Here is a 20,550-nt window from a genome sequence, read left to right on the forward strand (position 1 = left end):
TAAAATAGCTGAATGTTCCATTTTTATACTGACTGCTCTCTATAGATTCCAGCTTTTTTTTTTCTTTTTTTTTTTTTTTTTTGTATACCGAATTGAGGCTCGTGATTATTTAATCTAAATTGATAAATTTAGCTAAATTTTTAAATTTTATTAAATTTTAATATTATTAATTTATTAATTTATTAATAATTAATTTATTATTAATTAATTTATTATTAATATTTAATAATATTAAATTTATAAAATTTAAATTTTTAGCTAAATAAATTAATTTTGCTAAATTGATACCATAGAGCGTGTCTACAATGTATAATGTGAGTGTAAAAATGAAATCTCTATTCCTACACGGACGGTGGGGCTGAGGGATGAGGGGGGGGGGGGGGGGAGATGAGTGGAGGTTGACCTGTATTCCAAACCTAGTAACTTCACGCCTTTAAATATCCATGCACACCACAAGAGCTGATACAACTTTCACCTCGTGATTTTATTTCCAAACAAACGAAGCGTCATTTCGGACACCTTAGTTGGGTCATCCATTTCAACCCATCGCACAAACTAATGGTAAACTCATGGCACAGGAAACCTAGCCAGCTATATATCATGTACAACACGACAATACTCGGACAGCAAGAGCCAAGGACATCGATTTATCATCAGGCATTGACAATTGCAGACAGACATCCCTGTGAACCTGCGGTGCTTGCAGTTGAGGAACCACTATAGTCGATGGAGTCGTGAATTATGAGTTTACGTGTCCGTATCTGTCTGAAAAAAACAGTTAATTTGTCAATGTCTGAAAAATGGGTTCACATGTCTATGTTTGAAAAAGAAGAAAGTAAAAAATAAATATATATTTTTTACTTACTTCAAGTGTGTGCATACATCTGTAACTGATTGTGTCTATGTCTGTCTAAAACATTTGAGCTCATGTATCGTCTTTAAAAAATCGAGCCCACCTGTCTATGTCCGTCTGACAATAATCATCTGTAATTTAAGAGGAGCCGTGTCTGTCTGTTTGTTTGTTTATTTGTCGGGTTACAACTTGAGAACAGATTAACGGATTTCAAAAAATCCAACTGTGATGGATTCAGGGAACTCCCGGGAATGTTTGTGACACAATTTTTTAAAATTTTTTAAATGGGCACGTGGACACATGTCGAAACTGCAAATACCAACGTGCAACGCTGGTTATCCCTGCATGGAGGGCGGAATCTCCCAGGAATCCTTTTTTGTTCTCGCTCCATCGATTAGCCATCACAGAGCTCTGCCGAGGAAACGGAAAACCCCGTTTTCTTAGCGTTTACGTAAAGGCAGAGACGAGAGGAGACCCCAGTTTGTTTCTTGGCATGGCCTGTGCCGAATACGTACCCCAGACAGTTTGATCAAAAGAAAGAAGAGAGAGGAAGGGCGAGAAATTATTTTTTATTTTGATCTTCCTCTTGGTGTGTTGTTGTGTATTATTTGCATTTCAGCATCTAATAAGGCTGTGATTAATATCCCATTAACAATCTCCTCGCTCCCTGTATAATAACAATCCCTCTCTGGCTGGTATATCTAGAGCTAAATTTTATTTTATCCCATTAAAAAAATCCGTTTTGAATTTTTTTTGCAATTACACAAAGATTGGGATTCCCGTTAGCGAAGCGATTGGACTTATATTCTAGTAATAATAACAATAATTGGTTCACGAGTTATCAGAGTGACCACTATATTCGTCATGGGTGTGTGTGTGTCTGTCTGTCTGCAGCATAACTACCCGATGATATCATCCGATCTTGATGAAACTTGGGTGGGAGGTTGACATCATGATCGAGTTGTGCCCTGCCTAGAGTGGGCGTATTGCGCCCATTGTGGGCGGAGCCACGCCCGAAAAAGATGTCTTTTTAGGGGGTAATCGAGTTCAGGCTACATCTTCTCCGAGGGAGTTGGTGGAATCTGTCAGGGGTTTCGATATTTGGTTAGGCCAATGTCACGTGTCTAGCCCCACGGAGCTCGATTTTTCATTTTCGCCCCAAGGTCAAGGTCACAAGGTCACGAAATTTAGAAAGGTCGATTTTTGATGGTTTTATTACATTGTTCGCTTCCTGATAGGGTGAAATGTCATACATGATCTTATATTATCACATACATCATGAAATACAACTTTTCCAACAAATTTCAAAATCTTCGAACTTGACCTTTGAAGGTCACAAAGGTCAAATTTTCAAAGTTGTCGGAATCGAACCGAATTTTCGGTATTGTGTAGCTAACTAACCTCATAACTGATTATACATTATTTTCTATCTCATTTCAAGGTCAGTAACCTTCGTTTTGACATTTCAAGGTCACAAAGGTCAAATTTTCAAAGTTGTCGGAATCGAACCGAATTTTCGGTATTGTGTAGCTAACTAACCTCATAACTGATTATACATTATTTTCTATCTCATTTCAAGGTCAGTACCCTTCGTTTTGACATTTCAAGGTCACAAAGGTCAAATTTTCAAAGTTGTTGGAATCGAACCGAATTTTCGGTATTGTGTAGCTAACTAGTCTCACAACAGATAATACATTCCTGTTTATATATTTTCAATGTCGGTTTTGACCTTTGTCATTGAATACCGCTCGCTCGTGAACCATCGTCGTCTCCTGACTTGTAATTCGATTTTTTAAGCACCTTTTGCCAATGGATACAAGGTGCTGAAAGAAAGAGAAAGCGAGAGAAAGAAAAAGAAAAGGGGAATCCCGGTGGTGGTTGAAAGAGCAAATTGGAGGTGCTGCCTATGAGTTACTCAATCCATAATACACTTTTTAGAGAAAAATTCCAACCGCACGGCCATTCCTCCAATAACTGTCTCCGGAGATCCTTCATCAGAGTTTTTTGAATTGCTCGGTGACCTCACCGGAGAAGCCCTTCATGATTGGTAATTGTCCTTGTTGGCGATGAGCCCACATGGCCTCACCATCTCCGTGGTTAGCCAAGGCTCGTGGAATATCTTGGAAAGAGAAGGAATGATAAAGGACAGTATCTTGCCACATCCATCCTTTTGGACAATTTGCATGTTATAGTAGCACAACAAAAAAGCTTCGCGCCAACAACTACCCCGAAGACGATGGTCCTGGTTTTGCGAGAGTAGAGAGATTTCTTCATTTACACAAACTCAGGAGTCCGCCATCCTTCTTCTTCTCTGAATCAACTTGCATGACCACGTCTCTGCGACAGCATCATCATCATTATTCCGCATGCCAAACAGAATCCCAGCAGCTAGGAGCCAAAGACGCATGGCTGGCGTCAGGATTCAGGAAGGAGAAGGTGCGGGTTTTGAAAACAGTTCAGCCAGTGGCGTTAGAGATGGACAGAAGGAAGAGGAAGAGTAGAAACCGAAGTGGTTTCGTGTTTCTAAACCCCCGATCTGCGAGCGTTGCCCCGCCTGTCTCGAAACCCGTACCATTGCGAGTGTTTCACAGTGATGTAGTGTCGAGCGAAGAGAAAGACAAAGCGATGGCCGTAATGGCGGCTGGAATTGTCGATACGTGGAGATGAGGTTAAGCTCACGTGTCTATGTGTGTCTGACCAAACTGAATTAATGTCTGGAAAAAAAATTGAGTTCATGTGTCTATGTCCATGTCTGAAAAAATTAAGTTAGCGTGTCTGTCTGAAAAAGATTGAGCTCACTCACATATCGATATGCGTCTTAAAAAATTGAATTTGTTTTGTTTGTAAAAATGTGAATCCATGTGTTTGACAATGTCTACAGGTCTGTATAAAAACGAGTTCTCCTATCCAATGTCTAAAATGTGAGTCCACATGTCTTTGTCTGTATAGCTTGTACTCGATGCTGGTGTGCTCGTCCTTTAGTGGTCCAGCTCAGAGGCAGCCCTGAACAATATCTGTGGCTTTTTTTTTTTTTTACAAGATGGAGCATGCACGATGATGATGTACAACAACTCTCTGTAATGATGCGATCAACAGGAACTCTGCACTTTATCCATCACTTTAATGGAACACATTATTTGTCCATCCGTCCATGGTCGGTGTTTGTCTTCGCTTTTGCCCGTCCCATATTCTCTGCGCGTTTCAGCTGATGAGCGCCGCTGCTCCGCACAAGGAATACCGCCGGGCTGCAGAGAGACACGGACAGAGAATCAGGCCCCTCAAAATCTACTCTCGTACAACGAAAATGCAGGAGGGATTTTTAACCTCATTAGACTTCCGAACGGCCATGACTTGCATTGTGTGTTGAGGCATGGGAGTGTAACACAGAGAGGATGGGCCAAATTGGATAATTTTTCTTTGGCGGGTGGTGTATTGGATACGTATCACGTTTGGGGTAGCCGGTCTTCCTTTACCCTGGTGTCTTGCATTTCCAAAGAGGGACAAAGCATATAAACAGTGAGCCCACCCTAAACCCACAAACTATATAAATTAATCATACTGATATATAAGCACCGCCCTTCCCCACCCTAGCTCCTCCCCTTCATTCTCAGAAAATGCTGAAAAACAAAAACATGGCATCACTTTCTCTGCACATTGTGCACACAATGAGAGCGAAGTCCACAAATATAACTCCCTGAGCGACTTTGATGTACTTCGTGAGAATCCTTATGATTATGTCATTCAACCAACGGTTAAGTCCCTATATGAGTACAGAACTACCCCTTGATGTCTTCTTACAACTCTTAATCAAAAGACACCGTGGGATAGTTAACGTCCACCAGCTAATGCTATCAGAAAAGACACCCAGTTTAACGACCATCTGAGGGACGGCGCACTTTGAGGAGATGCAACGCCCAGCTTGGGATACACCAATTGGACAGTCAGGAATTGAACCTATACGAGGCAGCTCAAAGGCAAAGTGCGTTATCTCTGCATCATCCTGTCAGAAATTAGGTGTATATATATATATATATATATATATATATATATATATATATATATATATATATATATATATATGAGGCCCTTACTCTTTCTTGACAGCTTCAGGGTCATCACAAGTCAAGAAACATTTCAAGGCTACAAGCAATCTTGAACAGATCGCCACTCCATCACAGGATACTCGACTGAAGGTGATTTGAACAGGAATTTGAAATTTGTTCAAGATGTCGGTGAGGACTCATCTACTCTTCACCATTGACACCGTGGGATATCTTATGTCCACAAGCTAATGCTAACCAAACGGGTTCTCCAGCTTAACCCCCATCCGAAGGACGACGCACACCAGGATGAGAGTTTGTAGCCGTGTCAAGGTTCGAGACCAGGTGTGCATACCTTGTGGTTTAGGGTATCCTCGTACCAGTCCGTATATGATTCTCGCTTTAATAGTTACTAGGGCATGCCCGTACTATATCTATATCTAAAATTATATCCCCCCCTCTATTTACATGAAATGGTTTGGTCCATGAAATGTTTTGGTCCATTCGCAACGCCAAAGCGAACGGCGAACGCTTTACATGAAATGGTTTGGTGCATGAAATGTTTTGGTTCATTCGCAACGCCAAAGCGAACGGCGAACGGCTTGCGAGTACAGTGACAACCCCCCCGGGGTTTTAATTAGTTTTAAAACATCGTTTAACGCCAACATAGCGCCAACATAGTTTGCAAACGTGAAATAAATGAATACGCTCTCAAATGTGCCATCCGAGGCAGAGTGTGTCCGCCACGTTCGGCACACGCGATAGCTCGCTGCTCTCTGATTGGTTGAATCGTTTTTTGGACATAGCTCGGTAAGTACTTGTCCGATTAATATGAAACCTTGAAAAGGCACATCCTCGGGTCCCCAGCAATATACCTGGCAAGTTTAAAGTATATCGGACCCGTGGTTGTCGAGAAACAGCGGTCACAGACAAACAAACGTACAAACGTACAAACGTACAAACGTACAAACAAACACACAGAGATTACTGGAATTATAGATAGATGTATGTAGACTGCATGAAGACCTCCTGCAGGAACACTGCTCGCTATGTTATGTCTTTGTTTGGCGTGCTGTGGTATTTATTCAGTTCAAGTACAAAACGGGTCTTTTTTTTGCCTTTTTAGGTGATTTTAGTATGAACCTGAAGCCTTAAACACTTTAAAAACGTGACACACAGTGCGCCTGAAGGAAACACCAAACCTGCTTTTCCCGCTCTTTGTATGCATAGCCCATGTTTCGTTTTACAATAATGTGCAATACATGTAAATGTAGAACTATCCGTTAACTCACCATGACTACTTTCCCTCCCTCCTCCCCACCTTCCAGAGTCATGTCACCTCCACTCACCTGCCTCGACGCTCAGACTGTGCGCCACGTCCACGGGACCTGGACCGTATCCACCGGGCCACGGTGCCGCGCCACCCGCCTCAGATTCTCTGGAATCTCCACGAGAGCCACAGAGCGGGACCAACAAGGAACCGTATAGGGGTTCAAGGTGTGGTGTGGTTCCCGCGAACACCTCGTACCCAGGACCATGGTACGGACGCCACGGCTCAGGCGCCACAGGGCGTGGATGGTGAGGGTGATGGTGGTGATGGTGGTGAGGGTGATGGTGGTGATGCGGATGCTGTTGCAGACTCGCGAAGGACTCCAGGGAAAAAGGAAAATCCTGTGGTCGCGGTGCGGACCCCACGGGGCTGCTGCGCCAGAAGGAGGCGGGAAAAGCGCGGCGGTTCATGGCCGGTGAGACTCCATCTGTCCGCGGGACAAGCAGGGATTCAATACGCGTACAGAAATGAACACGCAGCCCATGCACTAATCATTTATAGGATGCGCAATGAAAAGGCAATTGGTCACACAAACATGTCACATGATCACAGTACCCACACCTAAAGCAGGGGAAGTCTTAATATGTGAAGAATCAGCAACAAAATGAGTAAAGCGATAGACGTGTATCACGCTTGGACAAAGGAGGTAAAGGAAGAGGCAGAGAAGGTGGGGGATTGGTAAGGATGATGGTGACAATTAGTGAGGTGAAGAATGGGATGGAGGAAGCTGCGGAATGGGAAGGAAAAAGGTGAGGAATGGGAAGGATGATTGGGAATGAGGCAGGTGAGGAGAGTTGCCTTTATCTTCCCAGAGGGATTCAGGACAGGAATTTGTAATTTGTTCAGGGTGCTGGCGATAACTCACCCACGCTTCAGAAAAAGGTACCTTGGGGTCTTGAACATCCACCGGTAATGCTAGCAGATGGGACACAGTTTAACGTCCTTCCGAGGGACGGAGCACTTTATGGTGCAACACCCACCCTACCTGTGAAGAACCAATGGAACAGTTTATATAGTCAGGTCGATAAATCAAACCAAGACGAGACAGCTCAAAGGTACCGAGCTATCTGCGCACCAACCTGTCAACTAAGTCACTCATTCATTCACAAATTCACTCCCTCATTCACCAATTCACTCACTAATTCACCAATTCACTAACTAATTCACGAATTCACTAACTAATTCACGAATTCACTCACTAATTCACCAATTCACTCACTAATTCACCAATTCACTCACTAATTCACCAATTCACTCACTAATTCACCAATTCACTCACTAATTCACTCATTCACTCACTAATTCACCCACTAGTTCACCAATTCACTCACGAATTCACCAATTCACTAACTAATTCACGAATTCACTAACTAATTCACGAATTCACTCACTAATTCACCAATTCACTCACGAATTCACGAATTCACTCAGGAATTCACCAATTCAATAACTAATTCACGAATTAACTCACTAATTCACCAATTCACTCACGAATTCACCAATTCACTCACGAATTCACCAATTCACTCACTAATTCACCAATTCACTCACTAATTCACGAATTCACTCACTAATTCACGAATTCACTCACTAATTCACCAATTCACTCACTAATTCACCAATTCACTCACTAATTCACCAATTCACTCACTAATTCACCAATTCACTCACTAATTCACCAATTCACTCACTAATTCACTCATTCACTCACTAATTCACCCACTAGTTCACCAATTCACTCACGAATTCACCAATTCACTAACTAATTCACGAATTCACTAACTAATTCACGAATTCACTCACTAATTCACCAATTCACTCACGAATTCACGAATTCACTCAGGAATTCACCAATTCAATAACTAATTCACGAATTAACTCACTAATTCACCAATTCACTCACGAATTCACCAATTCACTCACTAATTCACCAATTCACTCACTAATTCGCCAATTCACTCACTAATTCACCAATTCACTCACTAATTCACCAATTCACTCACTAATTCACCAATTCACTCACTAATTCACCAATTCAATCACTAATTCACACATTCATTCACTAATTCACTCACTAGTTCACCAATTCACTCACTAATTCACCAATTCACGAACTAATTCACGAATTCACTCACCAATTCACCAATTCACTCACTAATTCACTCATTCATTCACTAATTAACTCACTAATTCACCAATTAACTCATTAATTCACAAATTCACTCACTCATTCACCAATTCACTCTCTCATTCACGAATTCACCAACTAATTCACGAATTCACTCACTAATTCACTCATTCATTCACTAATTCACTCACTAGTTCACCAATTCACTCACTAATTCACCAATTCACTCACGAATTCACGAACTAATTCACGAGTTCCCTCACTAATTCACCAATTCACTCACTAATTCACTCATTCATTCACTAATTCACTCACTAATTCACCAATTCACAAATTCACTCACTCATTCACCAATTCACTCACTAATTCACCAATTCACTCACTAATTGACCAATTCACTCACTAATTCACCAATTCACTCACTAATTCACCAATTCACTAACTAATTCACGAATTCACTAACTAATTCACGAATTCACTCACTAATTCACCAATTCACTCACGAATTCACCAATTCACTCACCAATTCACTCAGGAATTCACCAATTCACTAACTAATTCACGAATTCACTCACTAATTCACGAATTCACTCACTAATTCACCAATTCACTCACGAATTCACCAATTCACTAATCCACGAATTCACTCACTAATTCACTAATTCACTCACTAATTCACCAATTCACTCACTAATTCACCAATTCACTCACCAATTCACCAATTCAATCACTAATTCACTTATTCATTCACCAATTCACTCACTAATTCACCAATTCACTCACTAATTCACCAATTCACTCACTAATTCACCAATTCACTCACTCATTCACCAATTCACTCACTCATTCACCAATTCACTCACTCATTCACCAATTCACTCACTCATTCACCAATTCACTCACTCATTCACAAATTCACTCACTCATTCACCAATTCACTCACTCATTCACCAATTCACTCACTCATTCACCAATTCACTCACTCATTCACCAATTCACTCACTCATTCACCAATTCACTCACTAATTCACCAATTCACTCACTAATTCACCAATTCACTCACTAATTCACCAATTCACTCACTAATTCACCAATTCACTCTTTCATTCACCAATTCACTCACAAATTCACCAATTCACTCAGGAATTCACCAATTCACTCAGGAATTCACCAATTCACTCTCTCATTCACCAATTCACTCACTAATTCACCAATTCACTCACGAATTCACCAATTCACTTCCTAATTCACGAATTCATTCACTAATTCACCAATTCACTCACGAATTCACCAATTCACTCAGGAATTCACCAATTCACTCAGGAATTCACCAATTCACTCTCTCATTCACCAATTCACTCTCTCATTCACCAATTCACTCACTAATTCACCAATTCACTCACTAATTCACCAATTCACTCACTAAATCACCAATTCACTCACTAATTCACCAATTCACTCATTAATTCACCAATTCACTCACTAATTCACCAATTCACTCACTAATTCACCAATTCACTCACTAATTCACCAATTCACTCACTAATTCACCAATTCACTCACTAATTCACCAATTCACTCACTAATTCACCAATTCACTCACTAATTCACCAATTCACTCACTAATTCACCAATTCACTCACCAATTCACTCACTAATTCACCAATTCACTCACCAATTCACTCACTAATTCACCAATTCACTCACGAATTCACCAATTCACTCAGGAATTCACCAATTCACTCACTAATTCACCAATTCACTCACTAATTCACCAATTCACTCACTAATTCACCAATTCACTCACGAATTCACAAATTCACTCACTAATTCACCAATTCACTCACTAATTCACTCACTCATTCACCAATTCACTCACTAATTCACCAATTCACTCACTAATTCACCAATTCACTCACTAATTCACTCACCAATTCACTCAACAATTCACTGACTAATTCACCAATTAACTCACCAATTCACTCACTAATTCACCAATTCACTCACTAATTCACCAATTCACTCACCAATTCACTCACTAATTCACCAATTCACTCACTAATTCACCAATTCACTCACTAATTCACCAATTCACTCACTAATTCACTCACTAATTCACCAATTCACTCAGGAATTCACCAATTCACTCAGGAATTCACCAATTCACTCTCTCATTCACCAATTCACTCACTAATTCACCAATTCACTCACGAATTCACCAATTCACTTCCTAATTCACGAATTCATTCACTAATTCACCAATTCACTCACGAATTCACCAATTCACTCAGGAATTCACCAATTCATTCAGGAATTCACCAATTCACTCTCTCATTCACCAATTCACTCTCTCATTCACCAATTCACTCACTAATTCACCAATTCACTCACTAATTCACCAATTCACTCACTAAATCACCAATTCACTCACTAATTCACCAATTCACTCATTAATTCACCAATTCACTCACTAATTCACCAATTCACTCACTAATTCACCAATTCACTCACTAATTCACCAATTCACTCACTAATTCACCAATTCACTCACTAATTCACCAATTCACTCACTAATTCACCAATTCACTCACTAATTCACCAATTCACTCACCAATTCACTCACTAATTCACCAATTCACTCACCAATTCACTCACTAATTCACCAATTCACTCACGAATTCACCAATTCACTCAGGAATTCACCAATTCACTCACTAATTCACCAATTCACTCACTAATTCACCAATTCACTCACTAATTCACCAATTCACTCACGAATTCACAAATTCACTCACTAATTCACCAATTCACTCACTAATTCACTCACTCATTCACCAATTCACTCACTAATTCACCAATTCACTCACTAATTCACCAATTCACTCACCAATTCACTCAACAATTCACTGACTAATTCACCAATTAACTCACCAATTCACTCACTAATTCACCAATTCACTCACTAATTCACCAATTCACTCACCAATTCACCAATTCACTCACTAATTCACCAATTCACTCACTAATTCACTCACTAATTCACCAATTCATTCACTAATTCACCAATTCACTCACTAATTCACCAATTCACTCACTAATTCACCAATTCACTCACTAATTCACCAATTCACTCACTAATTCACCAATTCACTCACTAATTCACCAATTCACTCACGAATTCACCAATTCACTCACAAATTCACTCACTAATTCACCAATTCACTCACTAATTCACCAATTCACTCACCAATTCACTCACTAATTCACCAATTCACTCACTAATTCACCAATTCACTCACTAATTCACCAATTCACTCACTAATTCACCAATTCACTCACTAATTCACCAATTCACTCACTAATTCACCAATTCACTCACTAATTCACCAATTCACTCACTAATTCACCAATTCACTCATGAATTCACAAATTCACTCACCAATTCACCAATTCACTCACTAATTCACTCACTAATTCACTCACCAATTCACTCACCAATTCACTAATTCACCAATTCACTCACTAATTCACCAATTAACTCACCAATTCACTCACTAATTCACCAATTCACTCACTAATTCACTCACTAATTCACCAATTCACTCACTAATTCACCAATTCACTCACTAATTCACCAATTCACTCACTAATTCACTAATTCACTCACTAATTCACCAATTCACTCACTAATTCACCAATTCACTCACCAATTCACTCACTAATTCACCAATTCACTCACTAATTCACCAATTCACTCACCAATTCACTCACTAATTCACCAATTCACTCACTAATTCACCAATTCACTCACTAATTCACCAATTCACTCACTAATTCACCAATTCACTCACTAATTCACCAATTCTCACTAATTCACTAATTCACTCACTAATTCACTCACTAATTCACCAATTCACTCACTAATTCACCAATTCACTCACCAATTCACTCACTAATTCACCAATTCACTCACTAATTCACCAATTCACTCACTAATTCACCAATTCACTCACCAATTCACTCACTAATTCACCAATTCACTCACTAATTCACCAATTCACTCACTAATTCACCAATTCACTCACTAATTCACCAATTCACTCACTAATTCACCAATTCACTCACAAATTCACTCACTAATTCACCAATTCACTCACGAATTCACCAATTCACTCACTAATTCACCAATTCACTCACCAATTCACTCACTAATTCACCAATTCACTCACTAATTCACCAATTCACTCACTAATTCACCAATTCACTCACTATTTCACCAATTCACTCACTAATTCACAAATTCACTCACTAATTCACCAATTCACTCACTAATTCACCAATTCACTCACCAATTCACTCACTAATTCACCAATTCACTCACCAATTCACTCACGAATTCACCCACTAATTCACCAATTCACTCACTAATTCACCAATTCACTCACTAATTCACCAATTCACTCACTAATTCACCAATTCACTCACTAATTCACCAATTCACTCACCAATTCACCAATTCACTCACTAATTCACCAATTCACTCACTAAGTCACCAATTCACTCACTAATTCACCAATTCACTCACGAATTCACTCACTAATTCACCAATTCACTCACAAATTCACTCACTAATTCACCAATTCACTCACTAATTCACCAATTCACTCACTAATTCACCAATTCACTCACAAATTCACCAATTCACTCACTAATTCAGCAATTCAATCACTAATTCACCAATTCACTCACTAATTCACCAATTCACTCACCAATTCACCAATTCACTCACTAATTCACCAATTCACTCACTAATTCACCAATTCACTCACTAATTCACTAATTCACTCACTAATTCACCAATTCACTCACTAATTCACCAATTCACTCACCAATTCACTCACTAATTCACCAATTCACTCACTAATTCACCAATTCACTCACCAATTCACCAATTCACTCACCAATTCACTCACTAATTCACCAATTCACTCACTAATTCACCAATTCACTCACTAATTCACCAATTCACTCACGAATTCACTCACTAATTCACCAATTCACTCACAAATTCACTAACTAATTCACCAATTCACTCACTAATTCACCAATTCACTCACTAATTCACCAATTCACTCACAAATTCACCAATTCACTCACTAATTCAGCAATTCAATCACTAATTCACCAATTCACTCACTAATTCACCAATTCACTCACTAATTCACCAATTCACTCACTAATTCACCAATTCACTCACTAATTCACCAATTCACTCACTAATTCACTAATTCACTCACTAATTCACCAATTCACTCACTAATTCACCAATTCACTCACCAATTCACTCACTAATTCACCAATTCACTCACTAATTCACCAATTCACTCACCAATTCACCAATTCACTCACCAATTCACCAATTCACTCACCAATTCACTCACTAATTCACCAATTCACTCACTAATTCACCAATTCACTCAAATTCACCAATTCACTCACTAATTCACCAATTCACTCACTAATTCACCAATTCACTCACTAATTCACCAATTCACTCACTAATTCACCAATTCACTCACTAATTCACTCACTAATTCACTAATTCACTCACTAATTCACCAATTCACTCACTAATTCACCAATTCACTCACCAATTCACTCACTAATTCACCAATTCACTCACTAATTCACCAATTCACTCACCAATTCACAAATTCACTCACCAATTCACTCACTAATTCACCAATTCACTCACTAATTCACCAATTCACTCACCAATTCACCAATTCACTCACTAATTCACCAATTCACTCACCAATTCACCAATTCACTCACCAATTCACCAATTCACTCACGAATTCACTCACTAATTCACCAATTCACTCACTAATTCACCAATTCACTCACTAATTCACCAATTCACTCACTAATTCACCAATTCACTCACTAAGTCACCAATTCACTCACTAATTCACCAATTCACTCACGAATTCACTCACTAATTCACCAATTCACTCACTAATTCACCAATTCACTCACCAATTCACTCACTAATTCACCAATTCACTCACTAATTCACCAATTCACTCACTAATTCACCAATTCACTCACAAATTCACTCACTAATTCACCAATTCACTCAATAATTCACCAATTCAATCACTAATTCACCAATTCACTCACTAATTCACCAATTCACTCACCAATTCACCAATTTACTCACTAATTCACTCACTAATTCACTCACTAATTCACTAATTCACTCACTAATTCACCAATTCACTCACCAATTCACCAATTTACTCACCAATTCACTCACTAATTCACCAATTCACTCACTAATTCACCAATTCACTCACTAATTCACTCACTAATTCACTCACTAATTCACCAATTCACTCACCAATTCACTCACTAATTCACCAATTCACTCACGAATTCACCAATTCACTCACTAATTCACCAATTCACTCACTAATTCACCAATTCACTCACTAATTCACAAATTCACTCACTAATTCACCAATTCACTCACGAATTCACTCACCAATTCACCAATTCACTCACTAATTCACTCACTAATTCACCAATTCACTCACCAATTCACTCACTAATTCACCAATTCACTCACTAATTCACCAATTCACTCACTAATTCACCAATTCACTCACTAATTCACTCACCAATTCACTGACTAATTCACCAATTAACTCACCAATTCACCAATTAACTCACCAATTCACTCACTAATTCACCAATTCACTCACTAATTCACCAATTCACTCACTAATTCACCAATTCACTCACTAATTCACCAATTCACTCACTAATTCACCAATTCACTCACTAATTCACCAATTCACTCACCAATTCACTCACTAATTCACCAATTCACTCACTAATTCACCAATTCACTCACCAATTCACTCACTAATTCACCAATTCACTCACTAATTCACCAATTCACTCACTAATTCAACAATTCACTCACTAATTCACCAATTCACTCACTAATTCACCAATTCTTACTAATTCACTTATTCACTCACTAATTCACTCACTAATTCACCAATTCACTCACTAATTCACCAATTCACTCACAAATTCTCACTAATTCACCAATTCACTCACTAATTCACCAATTCACTCACTAATTCACCAATTCACTCACTAATTCACCAATTCACTCACTAATTCACCAATTCACTCACTAATTCACCAATTCACTCACTATTTCACCAATTCACTCACTAATTCACCAATTCACTCACTAATTCACCAATTCACTCACAAATTAACTCACTAATTCACCAATTCACTCACGAATTCACCAATTCACTCACTAATTCACCAATTCACTCACCAATTCACTCACTAATTCACCAATTCACTCACTAATTCACCAATTCACTCACTAATTCACCAATTCACTCACTAATTCACCAATTCACTCACTAATTCACCAATTCACTCACTAATTCACCAATTCACTCACCAATTCACTCACTAATTCACCAATTCACTCACGAATTCACTCACTAATTCACCAATTCACTCACTAATTCACCAATTCACTCACTAATTCACTCACTAATTCACCAATTCACTCACCAATTCACCAATTCACTCACTAATTCACCAATTCACTCACTAATTCACTCACTAATTCACCAATTCACTCACCAATTCACTCACTAATTCACCAATTCACTCACTAATTCACCAATTCACTCACCAATTCACTCACTAATTCACCAATTCACTCACTAATTCACCAATTCACTCACTAATTCACCAATTCACTCACTAATTCACCAATTCACTCACTAATTCACCAATTCACTCACTAATTCACCAATTCACTCACTAATTCACCAATTCACTCACTAATTCACCAATTCACTCACGAATTCACCAATTCACTCACTATTTCACCAATTCACTCACTAATTCACAAATTCACTCACTAATTCACCAATTCACTCACTAATTCACCAATTCACTCACCAATTCACTCACTAATTCACCAATTCACTCACGAATTCACTCACTAATTCACCAATTCACTCACTAATTCACCAATTCACTCACTAATTCACTCACTAATTCACCAATTCACTCACTAATTCACCAATTCACTCACTAATTCACCAATTCACTCACTAATTCACCCACTAATTCACCAATTCACTCACCAATCACTCACTAATTCACCAATTCACTCACCAATTCACCAATTCACTCACTAATTGACTGAAAATGAGACACCGCATTATTTCAGAACCAAAGCAACATCAAATCAACTTACACAGAAACCCACAATAAAACCAATATACCGCTGCTCAAGCATCCAAGTTAAACACTTTCTCATCAGTTAAAAACAAATATAATCCTCAAAATAATGAATCAGAAATAAGGACATCCATGTTAAATATCAAATAAATTTTGATGGAAAAAAAATTCCATTCCAAAAAAACAGAGTATTGAGCAGTAATTTGGAATACCACATTGCGTTGATTGACACCCAAATTAAAGTGAAAGTATAAACTTAGATTACACCAAATAATGACCCCATGATTATTTTGCTCACCATTTTGGATAAACACATTTACATCAGATGAAAAATAAATAGAATCATGAAAATATCAATTAAAAACACCTCAAAATACATTCTCTTGTGACTATAATGTATATCTCTTCTTAGAAATATCAAAATGCAACACAACACCAAAGATTGAAAAACATATCAGGTGATTTCCACCAACAAAAATAGAGGAATAATATCTCAATTCACCAATTCACTCACCAACTCACTCACTAATTCACCAATTCACTCACTAATTCACCAATTCACTCACCAATTCACTGACTAATTCACCAATTCACTCACCAATTCACTCACTAATTCACCAATTCACTCACCAATTCACCAATTCACTCACTAATTCACCAATTCACTCACCAATTCACTCACTAATTCACCAATTCACTCACTAATTCACCAATTCACTCACCAATTCACCAATTCACTCACTAATTCACCAATTCACTCACCAATTCACTCACTAATTCACCAATTCACTGACTAATTCACCAATTCACTCACCAATTCACTCACTAATTCACCAATTCACTCACTAATTCACCAATTCACTCACCAATTCACTGACTAATTCACCAATTCACTCACCAATTCACTCACTAATTCACCAATTCACTCACCAATTCACCAATTCACTCACTAATTCACCAATTCACTCACTAATTCACCAATTCACTCACCAATTCACTCACTAATTCACCAATTCACTCACTAATTCACCAATTCACTCACCAATTCACCAATTCACTCACCAATTCACCAATTCACTCACTAATTCACCAATTCACTCACTAATTCACCAATTCACTCACTAATTCACCAATTCACTCACTAATTCACTAATTCACTCACCAATTCACTCACTAATTCACCAATTCACTCACTAATTCACCAATTCACTCACTAATTCACCAATTCACTCACCAATTCACTCACCAATTCACTCACTAATTCACTCACTAATTCACTCACTAATTCACAAATTCACTCACTAATTCACTCACCAATTCACTCACTAATTCACCAATTCACTCACTAATTCACTAATTCACTCACTAATTCACCAATTCACTCACTAATTCACCAATTCACTCACTAATTCACCAATTCACTCACTAATTCACCAATTCACTCACTAATTCACCAATTCACTCACCAATTCACCAATTCACTCACTAATTCACCATTTCACTCACTAATTCACCAATCACTCACTAATTCACCAATTAACTCACTAATTCACCAATTCACTCACAAATTCACTCACTAATTCACCAATTCACTCACTAATTCACCAATTCACTCACTAATTCACCAATTCACTCACTAATTCACCAATTCACTCACTAATTCACCAATTCACTCACTAATTCACTCACTAATTCACCAATTCACTCACTAATTCACCAATTCACTCACTAATTCACCAATTCACTCACTAATTCACCAATTCACTCACCAATTCACTCACTAATTCACCAATTCACTCACCAATTCACTCACTAATTCACCAATTCACTCACCAATTCACCAATTCACTCACTAATTCACCAATTCACTCACTAATTCACCAATTCACTCACCAATTCACTCACTAATTCACCAATTCACTCACTAATTCACCAATTCACTCACTAATTCACCAATTCACTCACCAATTCACCAATTCACTCACTAATTCACCAATTCACTCACTAATTCACCAATTCACTCACTAATTCACCAATTCACTCACTAATTCACTAATTCACTCACCAATTCACTCACTAATTCACCAATTCACTCACTAATTCACCAATTCACTCACTAATTCACCAATTCACTCACCAATTCACTCACCAATTCACTCACTAATTCACTCACTAATTCACCAATTCACTCACTAATTCACTCACCAATTCACTCACTAATTCACTCACTAATTCACCAATTCACTCACTATTTCACCAATTCACTCACTAATTCACAAATTCACTCACTAATTCACCAATTCACTCACTAATTCACCAATTCACTCACCAATTCACTCACTAATTCACCAATTCACTCACTAATTCACCAATTCACTCACCAATTCACTCACTAATTCACCAATTCACTCACTAATTCACCAATTCACTCACTAATTCACCAATTCACTCACTAATTCACCTATTCACTCACTAATTCACCAATTCACTCACTAATTCACCAATTCACTCACTAATTCACTAATTCACTCACCAATTCACTCACTAATTCACCAATTCACTCACTAATTCACCAATTCACTCACTAATTCACCAATTCACTCACCAATTCACTCACCAATTCACTCACTAATTCACTCACTAATTCACTCACTAATTCACCAATTCACTCACTAATTCACTCACCAATTCACTCACTAATTCACTCACTAATTCACCAATTCACTCACTATTTCACCAATTCACTCACTAATTCACAAATTCACTCACTAATTCACCAATTCACTCACTAATTCACCAATTCACTCACCAATTCACTCACTAATTCACCAATTCACTCACGAATTCACTCACTAATTCACCAATTCACTCACTAATTCACCAATTCACTCACTAATTCACTCACTAATTCACCAATTCACTCACTAATTCACCAATTCACTCACTAATTCACCAATTCACTCACTAATTCACCCACTAATTCACCAATTCACTCACCAATCACTCACTAATTCACCAATTCACTCACCAATTCACCAATTCACTCACTAATTGACTGAAAATGAGACACCGCATTATTTCAGAACCAAAGCAACATCAAATCAACTTACACAGAAACCCACAATAAAACCAATATACCGCTGCTCAAGCATCCAAGTTAAACACTTTCTCATCAGTTAAAAACAAATATAATCCTCAAAATAATGAATCAGAAATAAGGACATCCATGTTAAATATCAAATAAATTTTGATGGAAAAAAAATTCCATTCCAAAAAAACAGAGTATTGAGCAGTAATTTGGAATACCACATTGCGTTGATTGACACCCAAAGTAAAGTGAAAGTATAAACTTAGATTACACCAAATAATGACCCCATGATTATTTTGCTCACCATTTTGGATAAACACATTTACATCAGATGAAAAATAAATAGAATCATGAAAATATCAATTAAAAACACCTCAAAATACATTCTCTTGTGACTATAATGTATATCTCTTCTTAGAAATATCAAAATGCAACACAACACCAAAGATTGAAAAACATATCAGGTGATTTCCACCAACAAAAATAGAGGAATAATATCTCATGTGGTATCTCATGTGGAATAATATCTCAATTCACCAATTCACTCACCAATTCACTCACTAATTCACCAATTCACTCACTAATTCACCAATTCACTCACCAATTCACTGACTAATTCACCAATTCACTCACCAATTCACTCACTAATTCACCAATTCACTCACCAATTCACCAATTCACTCACTAATTCACCAATTCACTCACTAATTCACCAATTCACTCACCAATTCACTCACTAATTCACCAATTCACTCACTAATTCACCAATTCACTCACCAATTCACCAATTCACTCACCAATTCACCAATTCACTCACTA

At 38.0% G+C, this 20,550-nt stretch overlaps 1 protein-coding gene across 1 annotated transcript in view; it reads right to left on the minus strand.

Moving 5' to 3' along the window:
- Positions 1–461: 461 nt before the first annotated feature.
- VGLL2 (vestigial like family member 2) overlaps positions 462–20,550 on the minus strand; it is a 37,724-nt gene continuing 17,635 nt past the window's right edge. The window contains exons 3-4 of the mRNA XM_078773507.1: positions 6,243–6,650; positions 462–4,098 (exon numbers count right to left, since the gene is read on the minus strand). Coding sequence (XP_078629633.1) covers positions 4,055–4,098; positions 6,243–6,650 — 452 coding nt within the window. The 3' untranslated portion in view covers positions 462–4,054. The remainder of the gene's footprint in view (positions 4,099–6,242; positions 6,651–20,550) is intronic.

Source organism: Myxine glutinosa, chromosome 3 (genome assembly GCF_964187855.1).
Source record: "Myxine glutinosa chromosome 3, kmMyxGlut1.1, whole genome shotgun sequence".
NCBI lineage: Eukaryota > Metazoa > Chordata > Myxini > Myxiniformes > Myxinidae > Myxine > Myxine glutinosa.